Source organism: Cyrtonyx montezumae, unplaced genomic scaffold, assembly GCF_038088225.1.
Source record: "Cyrtonyx montezumae isolate F1298 unplaced genomic scaffold, pur_monq_1.0 scaffold_23, whole genome shotgun sequence".
Classification (NCBI taxonomy): domain Eukaryota; kingdom Metazoa; phylum Chordata; class Aves; order Galliformes; family Odontophoridae; genus Cyrtonyx; species Cyrtonyx montezumae.
This window is the reverse complement of record NW_027071970.1, coordinates 8,684,168-8,697,653: the sequence shown is the minus strand read 5'-3', so window position 1 is coordinate 8,697,653 and position 13,486 is coordinate 8,684,168. Positions and strand designations below refer to the sequence as shown.

The 13,486-nt window shown below is 36.8% G+C and overlaps 1 protein-coding gene across 1 annotated transcript in view; it reads right to left on the bottom strand.

The window, feature by feature from the left end:
* LOC136050104 (transmembrane protein 132D-like) overlaps nt 1-13,486 on the bottom strand; it is a 196,576-nt gene that overhangs the window by 118,175 nt on the left and 64,915 nt on the right. The window contains exon 4 of the mRNA XM_065738722.1: nt 9,442-9,588. Within this exon, the coding sequence (XP_065594794.1) occupies nt 9,442-9,588 (147 nt within the window). The remainder of the gene's footprint in view (nt 1-9,441; nt 9,589-13,486) is intronic.

The window sequence follows — 13,486 nt, the reverse complement described above, 5'->3', positions numbered from 1 at the left end:
ATAAACCCATATACACAGGATGGTGATTGCCTGTAAATAACTATACTATGTAACAGCAGTTTTCACCTGTCTGGTGCATTCATCCTTAATTTCTATGTTGGTGAAGGAAGCTACCAGATTACCCCTAGCTGTTCATTAGAACTGTTGTCAGTAAATTTACAAGTTGTGATTACAATTGTGGAGTAAGATCCTTATTTGGGATTTATCCAAGAGGCAGCAGAAGCATTTCTTTCCATAAACAAGATTAATCCTTTAAATCCCTGAACAGGAGATATTTAACTAGGAGAGTTACATAAGCATAATGAGAACGCCAAAACATGAATATTAACATAAAGAGCAAAACCACAACCTTTACAAAACAGTTGCTGATGCCCACCAGTTCAAAGGTTCATCAGAAGGCCACATCTCTGGAACTGTGCATGCTACAACCTCCATTTGTTCCTTGGACTCTCTGCAAACAATATTTATTCTCATGAGAACAAAATCTCAATTTCTGAACAAATAGTAATTTTTCATCAAGACATTGTAATTCTCTTTGAGACTCTTAGGGACTAAATCAGGGGTTTATCTCACTGAAATACATAAAATAAATGTAGGATACACCCACACCCTCTCTCTTTCACAGAGCACATGTTCTTGGTATTTAATGTGCATCAAATCATATTTGATTCAACTTACTTAAAAGGATTGAAAAAGAATTGCATATAGACAGTATGTATGTACTGAGTGTGCAAGTGTTATCTCTAAATTAAATAGAGTAATCAGTGAGAGTATGGGAATAAATTCCCTGTGCTTTTGACAGCTACAAGAATAATTAAAACCATTCATGATGGTTTGTTGTACAGTCCTCCCATTCAGTAGCTGCCAATCTTGTGAAGTTTTGGGGAAAATCAAATAAAATTGTAACCCTATAGCCACATGCAGCAGAGCTGAGGAGGAATAGCATTGCTTTTCTCATACCAGAATGGAAAATAAACAAAAAAATTGTAGAACTTTCTACTGACTCTATGCTTCCCAGAGAGGACTCGGAAACTGGCAAGGCAAGAATTCTTTGGGTACTTGGACAAACTTTGGGTTTTGCATCCAAATTGCAAAAACTGCATTTGCTCTTCCCCCTAAAAAAATCTACTCACATATTTTTAAATTTTAAGTCTCAAGGAGGAAAAGAAAGATGTTATTTTAAATAACACATTATATAGTCTTGCAAGAGTCTGTCTGCCAAATTCTCCTCTGCCCAGAACCCTATGGAAAAAATACCATGTGTTCATGTAAGTAAAACATTTTTTAATGAATATTCATATGAGATTAATTCTAAGATATCCTCACTCCTGAAACTTTTGAAAGTTTTCTTATTATAGATGTTGACAAATGTATGAGATGCATTATACATATACACTGTATTTCTTAAATTTAGCATTTTATTATAATCACCTTTTGTTCTTTCCTGTGCCTTTCATTTCCCACACCTTACTAACTTTACATAGAAAAATCTGCATGTTTGAAAGAAAATTAATTGCCTCAGCTATTAACAAGGAAACACATCTCAGAGGAAATATTTCTAAATCAAATCATTTCCAGGTACAATATTTGCCATTTAGGAATAAATTAATTGTATCAAAAGTTATTCAAACTAGTTATTTTCTTTCTAGTATAAGATTAAATGTAGGTTTCAAATAAACTGAAAATGAAGAAGTACCACATGGCACTGTGCATTCTTCTAAGCCCACAGTGACATGCAATATGCAATACAATCCTATTTGCTCAAGTACTGTGAGCAGGGCTGGGTGGAGTTGGCCCACTTAGCTCCACGTGGCACTGCTCTATGTCACACAGACGTGTTTCTAGGACTTGTGGTGTGATGGTTTTCACCTTTAAACAGGATGAGAGCACATCTGCACGTGCCAGCACCACTATATGTGAACATATGGAGACTGCTGCTTTAAGGTATAACAGAAACATGCTTTGGGATCGATTTTACAGTTGATTTAGAAAAGCAGTATAAGAAATAAAAGATGAAAGCAATATTGTCTCACTTTCTACAGTACAAATTGAATATTTATCCTGTTCCACAGGCCTCATGCTGAAGTTCACAACACTAATATTTTTGAAAGCTTCCAATAAATAAAAACATATAACAGATAGTATCTTGAAAACATTGAATGTATCTTGTCAACATTTAAAGTATGCTGCAGATAGTTCAGACAAATCTGAGGGAAGACAAGCATGTGCATTTGCAAGATGCTAGAGAATTTATGGCAAGAAAGGATGGAGATGATAGTCATCCATTCAGCTAATTGCACATTCGATTATTCAGATAATCCCTGAAACTAAGAGTAATACTAATACACATTTACATAAGTGCAAGCAATCCTTGAACCATCTCTCTGAGGGCGAATTTCAACCACAAAGACATCACAGCCAACTAATCTCCTTCTTATTCCTCCTATTGTCAAGATGAATGCAGAAATTAAGAGATAGACATGTTCTTTATCTATGATTACATTCACTGCTGGACTGTGGGTACATCACAGCCAGCCTAGGCTGGTCTTGAATCAAATACCAACCAGCAGAACTCACAGTTACTCCAATCTTAAAACATACCTAATAAGAAATTCTGTTTATACTACTTGCTTGGAAAAGCTCCCAGTGATAACTGGAAACTTACATTATATTCCTTTACTTTTCCAAGGAATCTGAACAAGACAATATTTGTGGATCCCTCATTTGACATAGAAGATAACAGCCTGGTTTCCCATACGCTCTAAAATGTAGTTATGTCTAACATTTTATGTAATGCCTTTTCTCTGCTTTCCTATACTCAAATTTGTGTCAAAATATCATAAAACATGATTCATATACATACACAATGAGGAAGGATTTCAAATTGAGATTCAGAACCTTAAAAAAAAAAAAGACAAACTGAAATCACACAGAATATTAGAGCGGCTCTATAGAACACTAAGAAAAAATAATGTATATCTTAGAAGACATTCTAGGCTGGAAAACATTTGCAGAAGGTGGAATGGGGTGGAAGAGGTGGAAGTACCGCTTGTTGCTGCATAATGCCAGGCAGGGGGAGGAATTAATCACATTACACACTCCTCAGAATACTCATTGATCACAGCCAGCTCTGCCCATGGAATCTGACGCCTTCATTTTCTGTCCTACTGCAGGTATTTTTGTTGATTTTTTTTTAAACAAATATATGTTTGTGAATGTGTGTGCATGGTGGAATCAATGCTCACAAAGGCTGCTACTCTGTCAACACCATGTGCGACCTTGGGCAAGTTATTAAGGCTTCCCCAGTTACAGTGACTCATAAAACAGTGTGCCATTGACTTCTGCATTGCCTCAGTGATTAGCTCAGTGCAGCTCCCTGCTCAGGGTATCGACTTCTATGCAATTCATTCTAAGCCCAACTATGTAACCCCATTTCACTGCATGCCAATAAACCCTAATAGGTGATTCTATGCATTACCATCAGAACTGTCTTTAAAGCTCAGCCCATTCCCCTCTATCCCTCTGTCAAGCTGGGACAGCAGCCTTATCCTATCCTCACAGATGCAACTAACAACTGTGAGGTGACAATTTTGAAATAATTAAAGCATAAGTTATATCTGTATCATCAGTAAATATAAACATATACATCTTTAATATCGCAATCCTAGCTCATTCCCATATCCAGTAAATCTATAGATTCAGAGCTGATGTCTCTCAAATGCCCAATGAACTTCATCTTTGTACTTGCAGTTGGAATTTACTCAGGATTAGCCTAACAATTTATGGGGATGCTGAAGTGAATTACATAATTCTGTTAGTCTTCTGATCCAAACGCATTGCTCTTTGTTGACATATAAGTGATAGCTAGTCTAGACTGACCTTTTTTCATTCCCCAAAATGGGAATCCTCACACATCAACAGTTACTGGCACATTTTCATTTTAACATTTTACTCTGAGTAATTAGCATTACTTCTTACAAGATATTCTCACAGGAACAGAAAATCAACAGCACCGTCAGAGATACTTTCGCAAAACACATTTTTGCATTCAATATTAGATTTTTTTTAGTAGACAGAAGATTACTCAGTTGCCATTTCCTTTCTAATAGGCTGCAAACTGTTTCTGTCCCAGTGGAATTGTTATTTTGGGCCCCAGGGCTGCTCAGGCTTTAAAGATTCCAGTGATAAGTACAGCAAACACAGAGCAAGCGTGATGATGATGAATCCTTAAGGTTCTTAAGGGAAATCTTTCCTCCTCAGGTTTAAAATGATATTTATCATGCTGGATAATACCAGGGTAAAAATAAAGATACTAAATATGCATGAGGTTATCCAGACCATTGGAGATGTCCTTTTGCTACTCCAACACCAACAAGAATTCAAGCCCTACAAAATCAGCCAAACCTGGGCTGCTGCTGAAGAAGGTGGCTCTCTGTCCCTGATCTGTTTTGACCCAAATACAACCTTTAGAAGCTAAGGGCACAATGGGAATGTAACTAAAGCTTCAATTATTCTTCCTAGTTACTCAGATCTGGGGCATCTGCCTTTATCTAATAGTTGGTCATTAATATTTCAGCTTTTGATTTGCCTTAATAACTATGGACCTTTCTTTTAAATTAGGTTATTAGCATTGAGTAGGATGACTTCAACAGAAGTACGGGATTTCTTGATAAAATATTTTTCTTGAAAAATATATAAAAGAATGAAAAAAAGATGTGTCAACGCATAAAAGAACGATGCACTGAGGACTGGTTCACACAAATGTATATCGCCTTGACATCTCAAAGGGCTCTACCTCAGAGAGCACATTCAAATTTAAAAATGAGAAATAGAATCTTTTTGACTAATTGCTTTCAAATATATGAAATATAAGCATGACTTCTGAGATGTCTAGTACTTTCACACCATCACAAAATATAAACTCTTAAAAAGATGAAACTATATGAAACTCCAGAGCTAACCAGGATAAATGCCTTTACAGCTAGATAACTGCAAAGTGTAAGAGGAGTTAAGCTCTGCTATTTCAGAGCAACATTAACGTATTATATCTGCCTGAATTGATTGATGCTGAGGGAATGGCATATTTTTTCAGATAGAATCATTACTGAGAAAGTAAGTTTGGAACCACATAAGATACCTGTTCAGTCTCTAATAATACTAAAAGCTAATAACAAATCTCTTTTGCTCATAATTACACAAATTCCCATATCACTTCATATTTTGAAGATATTTTGCCATAAAAATACCCAAACATACGGACTAGCTCCACATTTCCCTCAATCCTGCTTGTCCTAATTTTTAATACTATACTTGCATGTAGCCCATTTGAAGGCGGGCTTGATTTCTACAGTGCTTTTCTTGCTTCAGTTTCTTCATTATGAATGATGAATTTCTCATTAGGGAACATCACTAGATAACGAGCTCATGTGATTCACACTGGAGCTTATATTTGCCCCAGTGTGCATCATTTCTGTAATTCCAAAGAGTAGAAAATTTTATTTCCAAGAAATAACACACCGCTAGGGTAAAGCCATGTGAACACATGAATGGCAAGGAAAAAAATAATGGTGATCTAAATCATAAAACTGTGTGTATGAAACATTGTTATGACCACCAGCAAGACACAATATAATTATTGAGCCTATCAGGCTGTAATTTATGCCACATTTGTTGCTTTTGTTGCGATAAGCAGAAGCATTCAGAAGCATTTTAGAATTGTAGCATTCTTGAATCTGTTGAACGCACTGGCAAATGCAGCAGATATGAGAATGAGGCAACAGCTCACTGCTGTTACAAGACAAAAGCTAGATGTTAAATAACCTATCGTGAGATCCTGTAATAGATTTTAAAATGATAACTATAGAGAGCATTAAGGTGAAAACATTATAGTATTGAGCAGGAAAATCAGAAAGAATAGTGCTGTATGTTTTCCTGCCTCCTCTTCTATCTAACATCGAGTTAATTTATTTTATAAAGCTTAAGAAAATTAAACATTAATATACAGTATCATGAAAAAAATTAGACACGTGGAAGAAAATGAAGGATAAAGTACAGGAAATATTGTTGGTATTTCTTATTGTGTTTCTATTATCATAGATTGAATTATCATCCTGTCGTTAACAATCAAAATAAGTTTCTCCACCAACAGCATGACCAGCATCTAGGTCCTGGCAGAAGAAACCAATAAGTCCTTTAACATCATAGAGCTATAACCCAAAAGTGCAGTCAGGAAACATATCAGATGAAATGTTATCTTTATAACATTTCCAACAATAAGGTGAGCAAAGCTTATCCATGATACAATTCAGCTACATTTGGAGCTAAGACAGTACACAGCCGTAATCAGACAGAGATTCTACTTGGTAGAGGCCAAGCTTTGCCTATTTTGTACCTGACTGGGTGAATGGTCTCATTCTTCCACAAGCACAGAGAGCAACAACTTATTCTCTCAAGAAATAACAAACATTTGTACTCAGAGATCTAAACACAAAAGATATTAAGAGCATCACTCTAGCCACTAGTATCACATCAAAGCCTCCTGCTTACTGTCTCCACAGCTACAGATATAGGAAAGTGATACTGATAACATTTTACAAAGAAGGAAACAAGGTTCTTGAAAATATCTTACACACTTCTGAAATTACTAAACATTTGGTTTAGGCATACTGGAAAATCTGGTAAGACTACATTGTTAGCTGCCTTAATAGTTTTCCAAATCCTTTGCAACTGCTCTGTCTCCAATCAAACAGGAAACACACAAGAAGAACAGGCACGAATCCAGACTTTGCATTTTTGCCAATTCTTTCTCTCATCAGTCCTCACTAGAGAGCTAAGCAGGTATGCTCTGCTTCAGAAACTCTGAGAAACAGGAATAATCAAGGAAAACATTCTTAAAATGCAGTATTCAATCTGTCTTTTCACCTCATTAAGGAGAACAAATATCAAGCACCTTCAGAAAGAAAAAGTATAGCATGATGCATATTGGGGTTCGTACTCCCTGATTCAATCATTGCTTAAATTTTTCCCAAGTCACATTTTTGATTCGCTGATTAATTCACATCATACAATTTTCTATTTGGTTGTCTGCATGGAAATAGAGATGGAAGATAGATAGTTCTCAAAGGAGAACAGAAGAGCTGTACAGATGATATAATTATTAAGTCCATTTAATAATATCATGGGTCAGGATTTAGAGTTCTACAAAATTATTATCATCTAAGAATGAAATCAGAAGAATTGGGAAGAACTTCATAATTGCTTCACCAATAATCTGGAACACAGTCACAAATCCATAACAAGGAAGGCACTAAGAACTTCAAATCATATTCAACAGATGGGCTTAATTAGTTATTCTCCTACAAACTCATAATATTTGCTGTTAATATTCATTCTAAAGCACCCTGCTGGCTGTGATAATATTTATATGTTGATCCTGTTACTACGAGCTTTAGGTGCCAAAACCTCTCCAAATAGAATGACTGATATATTTCAAACTTAGATAAAGAAACACTTGGGCATCCTGGTTAAGTTTGTCACTTGCACGTGTCTCCTTAATCTGTGAAATTACACCTGTCACTATAAGTTAGCTTTATCAGCACTATCTTCTGATCCATGTAAAATTATCAGAAACACGAAAGCACTGAATTTCTCAGTAATTAACGTTGCCACCTTTGCATTCATGTGATCAGATCTCTCAGTTTTAAGAATTATTAAACAATATGCAAATAGAATTTGTAAATTATCTACACAGGCAAACAATTTGGTTAAAGGCATCAATATTTAACTGTTATACATTTGTGCATATTTACTATCATCAAACACGTCTGAAACTGGGGAAAATTCTTTTCCATAAAACACTGAACACACTCTCTTTCCCTGTGTAATGCTTGATCTTCCTTCCTAAAATGAATAGTAAAGCAGGCATGACTAAACTTAATGAGGAAAACATCATACTGAATTGCAAATGTTTGATGATAGCATTTGTTTACAAACAATGAAGAAGTGATTTTCTTCAAAAACCCACAGAAAGTTCAAATGGTGAACTCCCATGAAATAAGAAGTTAAATATGAGTTGCATGTATATTATCTGTGATTGTGTCTTCTCTTGAATTTCTTTCCAAAAAGTTTACTAGCTCACTATCTTTTAATAATCATGAAGCCATGCTCATATTCAGCACACGAAAATACAAGATGGGGTCATTTTGAGAGCTTGCTTCTGAATTATGAATGCTGAAGGAAAATAAGATGTCAAGCTTCGATTCAACCATGATGTTGCATTATATTTTCCTGATGAAGAAGAGAAATTGGGCAAATGCATTCCACAGACCCAACAAGATAAAGTGTGATGGAAAACTCATTGTTGATATAATCTTTGGTTCTGATCCAATGCCCATTTCAGTCAGTGAAAATATTCACACTGTATAGATGTAGTTTTCAATTGGGATTTTAAAGAATCTAACAGGTTGTGCTAGGCAATAGGAAGGTGTGATGTTGTCACGTACATACATCTCCTCTTTAACCAATAAAACTTAGTCAGATGTGTGACAACAGATGATATAAATACCAATATTGTAACAGAAAAAAAATTGTGTTAAAACTGAGTTTTAGTAAGGAGAAGTTTATTAGACTCAGAGGATATTTATTTAAAAAATAAAAATTAAAAAAAAACCAAGCCTCTAAGATTTTGTAAAATGTCAGAAATAAATCACTGAAAAATTGGAATTCTCATGTTATATGGTAAACTTCCCAAACACAATACGTATGCAGTCAGCCAGATTCCTGTAAACACACACTTGACATACATTTCCAGAAGCAATGGACAAGCAGCAGAAAATGATGTAAAAATTGATTCACTAAAGCATTCAGTTGTGACTAGAATAGGAACAACCACCTGCCAGATGATGGCTGTTTGAGAGGTCAGAGTCCTAGCTAAGTCCTTGCACAGCTGGAATGGAAAATGGAAAACTTACATTCTTCTTCAGATAAAAAATTCATACAGATCTCAATGGGGAAAAACAAACAAACAAACAAAAAAGCAGGGGGGGAGGGTTATGGTATGAATAAGTTTTAAAGTAAGTAAATAAATTCCCAAACAGACCCATAATTACTCATGGTATAATTCCTGGCAGCAAATAATTGGAAAAGATTAAACAAGTCACAACTAAATGCTGAGATACAAAACACATTCTTCTAAATACTATTTGAAAACAGTATTTCCTGCTAGCTTTAAAACTTTCTTTGGGTATTAAGACTGAATAACAATTTTTGTTCAAAGTGCATGAGGTACAATTTACAATGCACTACAAAACAAAGACAGCCTCATCTTTTCCAAAAGCATTTTTATCATTCTCCATAATAAAGTTTATTAAAACCTCGGCACAATGCTTTGAAAAGGGAAAAGCCATCCGTTATTAAAAAGGCAGAATGCTGGAAATGACCTACCTGTTTTCTGAGGCAGCAGACTTTCTCTGGCAAACAATAACAGCTGGTGCATATTTCCCCGTATAATCCACACTTTCTCTGATATCCCACAAGTATGGGCTGCTGGCTCTTACGCTGAAAACATTCACACCTTTCTTCACCTTTGCCCTAGGAGGAACAAGAGTGCAGTTCACCAGCTAGATCTGCTACTTACTGCCCCATTTTCTTCTTACTGCTTCACAGAAAATGCTACTGCTCATCAGAGTTTGACAAAAATACGAAGAAAAGAGATGAGACAATTAATTAAGCATTTCACATTTAAAAAGGAATGGTATCCAGATAAAAATCAGACTGAACTAATGGTATTTATAACTTTAAAAGTGTCTAAATAGTGGAGTAGATGCAGTGTGTTTTTCTGCTAGCTAGACTGTGGACACCACTGAGATTGTTACCACTTTTTTGGACTATAATTCATTATGTAGCAGAAGAACATACCATTTGTGCCCTAAAATGAAGTCAGGTTGTTTGTAGGGCTTATACCTGGAGTGAAGAGCTGCCAGCCAGGTCTCAGGGTACAAGCAAAATCTCCCAGCAGCACTCTGTATTACTTAAAGAAGATATTTTATATATTTTTTTCTTCAAATCCCAACAACTTTCTGAATCCACAAAATGTTTTCATTTTCCTTCAGTACTACTGGGTTTAACTGTTCTCTCAGTTCTGATGCTAAAAACACTTATAAATAAATATTCTTATTTCTCCAAAAGAAGTGGTTTCTTTGGAAGACTACCTCTATGTATGACAAAATGTTACAGCCTCAATGACTTGACTGGTTTCCAGTTGGCATATACTGGCACAATGCTTTTGGTTTTGAATAATCAACACAGAAAGAACTGTATCCATACTTTGCAATATCTGTTTCACTTCCCCTTAGCCAATGTTGTAATCCCTAATTCCTTTTCTTCCCTTCTGTAACTAAATATCTCAAGGCACTGCTGAATTATTCCAGGATGTAATGTTGTCCAGTTTGCTGAATTAGGAGTTTCAGTTGTTGTTAACTTTTTGTTTTCATACGCATTTACAAAACCAACAAAGTCCATTGTGGTCAAAGAGCCCCATATGTGAACTGTCAGAAAATGACAGTTTAATTGTATTTGCTTAAAATCTCATACACAAAATCCATTCAGTGTTATGGCAAATCCTCAATTCTGAAGGAAAAAAAAAAGATTTTTAAAATTATTATTATTTTTTTAAATAAACTGCTGCCCCCTTTTCACAGACATTTTCAGAATAAAAAGACAAATTATTTCTTCAGCCACCTTGGACAAAAAAGGAATATATTTCTTCTACCACTAATTCAGCAGCAGTAGATATAATTTCTTTTGCATGCCTGGAAAAATGACAATGTGGGAGCCTGTCAATCTGTGCTCAGGCTGTTTCTATGCTAATGTTACAAAATATATTTGAAGCAGGTGCAGTTCCTAGACCCTGAATGTCCCTTAGGATGAGAGGTCAGTGGTCAAAAAGTGGAAACTGAACAGCATTCCTGGCACCATAGAGAAAGAGAGCAAGATGGAAAAAGGCCAGATGATCTGGATGAGACACATTTCAGCATATGGCTCTGGCTAGTGCCTGTGACCTGTGTCCAGCCCCACCTTCCTGTTCCACTTCTAGAGAGAAAAACTGCTGGGTGTCAACTAAGATCCATGAGAGAAAAACAGTTCCCACTTCAAGGGAAACATAGGTAGCTCAAATCCTTTCAAGCTGAGACGGCTGTGCTTAAGAAATACTTCTAGGTCTGTAACGTGGTCACTGTCTCTCCAATATCTGATTGTGATCAATGGGAAGATGCCAATGTGGGATTCGGGCTGCTGAGCTGAGCACACACACATCTGAACAGGCCCAATGGAGCCAACTCACAAGGCAATATCTATTCCCCTTATAGCCAGACACCTCTTGTGACAGTGCAAGGGAGTGACTGCTTGCGTCTGAGTTTGTGCTGTACGTTTGGCTCCTGAGGTTTGCAGTGCAGGCAGTCACTGTGGATGTAGCAGACAGAACATCTGTTGAGTAACTGATGTGCTGCCCCTATGGTCTGCACATAAGTATACCTAGAATTTCTTTACAGTATGGTGCCTAGTGAGGACACGCACAGGAACACAGCCCTGGGCTTTGTGTACTCTACCTTGCCCTGCTGGCATACATAGAATAACTTTACTGTAATTGAGAAGTCTGTGCAGGGTCTCAATTTGGGTAACTGATGAAATTTCTTGTTCATTCTTTTTTTAAATAGCATTATAAAGCAGACCAAAATAAGTGTACAAACAGACACAGTAACTCATACCATCCTCTTTTCTGTCTGGATTCCTTTAAATGCCACAATGATAATGCAAACCAGCAATAAAATGGACATAAAACCAGAAAGCCAAGGCATGTCTCTTTACACTTGACACACAATATCCAGTGACTTCCACCCAGTACTGATTCCTAACATTTCTATTAGGTATACTTAAGTATACTCCATATTGCAGCCTATGGGTCACTGATTCTTAGAAGAGCTTTTGATAAGGTCTAATTTAGTCATCCAATAAAACCAAACCTCTAATTTTGTCGAAAACAATAACAGAACAAGATTGTTGTTTCTACACAAAGAGAGCTTTCCTCTTTTAGGAAGGATCAGTTAAAAATACCTCTATATTTAGGATTAAAGCTTCAGTTCCATGATCCCAGGAAATTCATTTTCCTGGATGCTGTGTTTGTTGCTCGTGGGCGGAATTGCAGAATTTTATTCACCCATTTTATGATAGCTATAGCACTTAGCAATTACCAAATGATGGCCTGGATGAAATAGGGTTAATAATAACTAGAGGTATGTTGTCAACGGATAAAACTGAAGATACCTGAGATGCAAACACTATCTTGTCAGGACACAATTACTTTCTTGAAAATCTGCTTTATTGAATTGCTTGGCTGTCACCGAGCAAGCTGGATCTTCGACCTTTCAGCTGTTCTTGAGAGTGCTCATAAGACAGCCTCTTGGTTCAGCCATAGTTCAGTCTGATGAGATTTCCCAAGTGCCATTCACATAAAGGGCTGATAACACAGGTTTTTCATGTATTTGCTCATGGTTAACAGTTAAGTATGTCTCATTGCACGTTTGCTTAGAATACCATGGCTGGGCAGCAGAAAGTTGCTGGATCATTTTGTATCCACCACCAGATTTCACAATGGCAAAGAGGAGGAAAGAAAAGGCTTACTAAACTTTTCAATTTTTTTTCCCCAGTGAGTTTATTTAGCTAAACATATTCATAGCAGTTTCTAGAGCTTGTTATTTACCTCTGGAGCGGTGTTCTGAGCCTTGTAAGTAGTTCAGTCCTTACCCCAAATCAATCACAGCAAACAAAGCCCCTGGGAGCCCCCAGTCCCTGAAAACCCATCAATGCTGACAGGACACAAAGCAAGGGAAGGGAGAAAGAAAAACGCAGAAGGATCTCCCACAACCAATACATCACACCTGAAATCAAGCAAATACATTCCCCACGTGCATAAAGATAGAATTGGGAATTACTATCTCATATGATCCACAAACCACTGTTTACTCTTGTGATAAAACAGGCTTCAACTCGGCTGATTTGAACGCAGGCATTGTCCTTTTCCATTTATCAAAGTGTATTTTAGCTTCTCCCACTTTTCGCAGCTTACAACGAGTTAGCATTTAGCTTTCAGCCCATGTCATTACTGCAGGCTGATAATGGCTGTGAAATTGTTACTTAAGTGTTGTATAAAGTGGAACAGCTGGCTGGTGAAAAATAACAGCCTTACAGCACGTGTACTGCTAAGTGCCATGGGATACTGTCGACAAAGTGTCTGGTTTGAAATAACACAGAGAAGGGAGAGAGAGAGCCAGAACACACAAATTCACCCTCCAGACATGTCAGAGATGAAAGGCAAGGAGCACACAGGCACTGCATGCCACAGGCAGGGCTCCCCCTCCTCATTTCACTCCTGACCGTGCCCTGCATGCACCACACAAATACCACATGTTGGTTCACTCCAAAACAAAGTGCG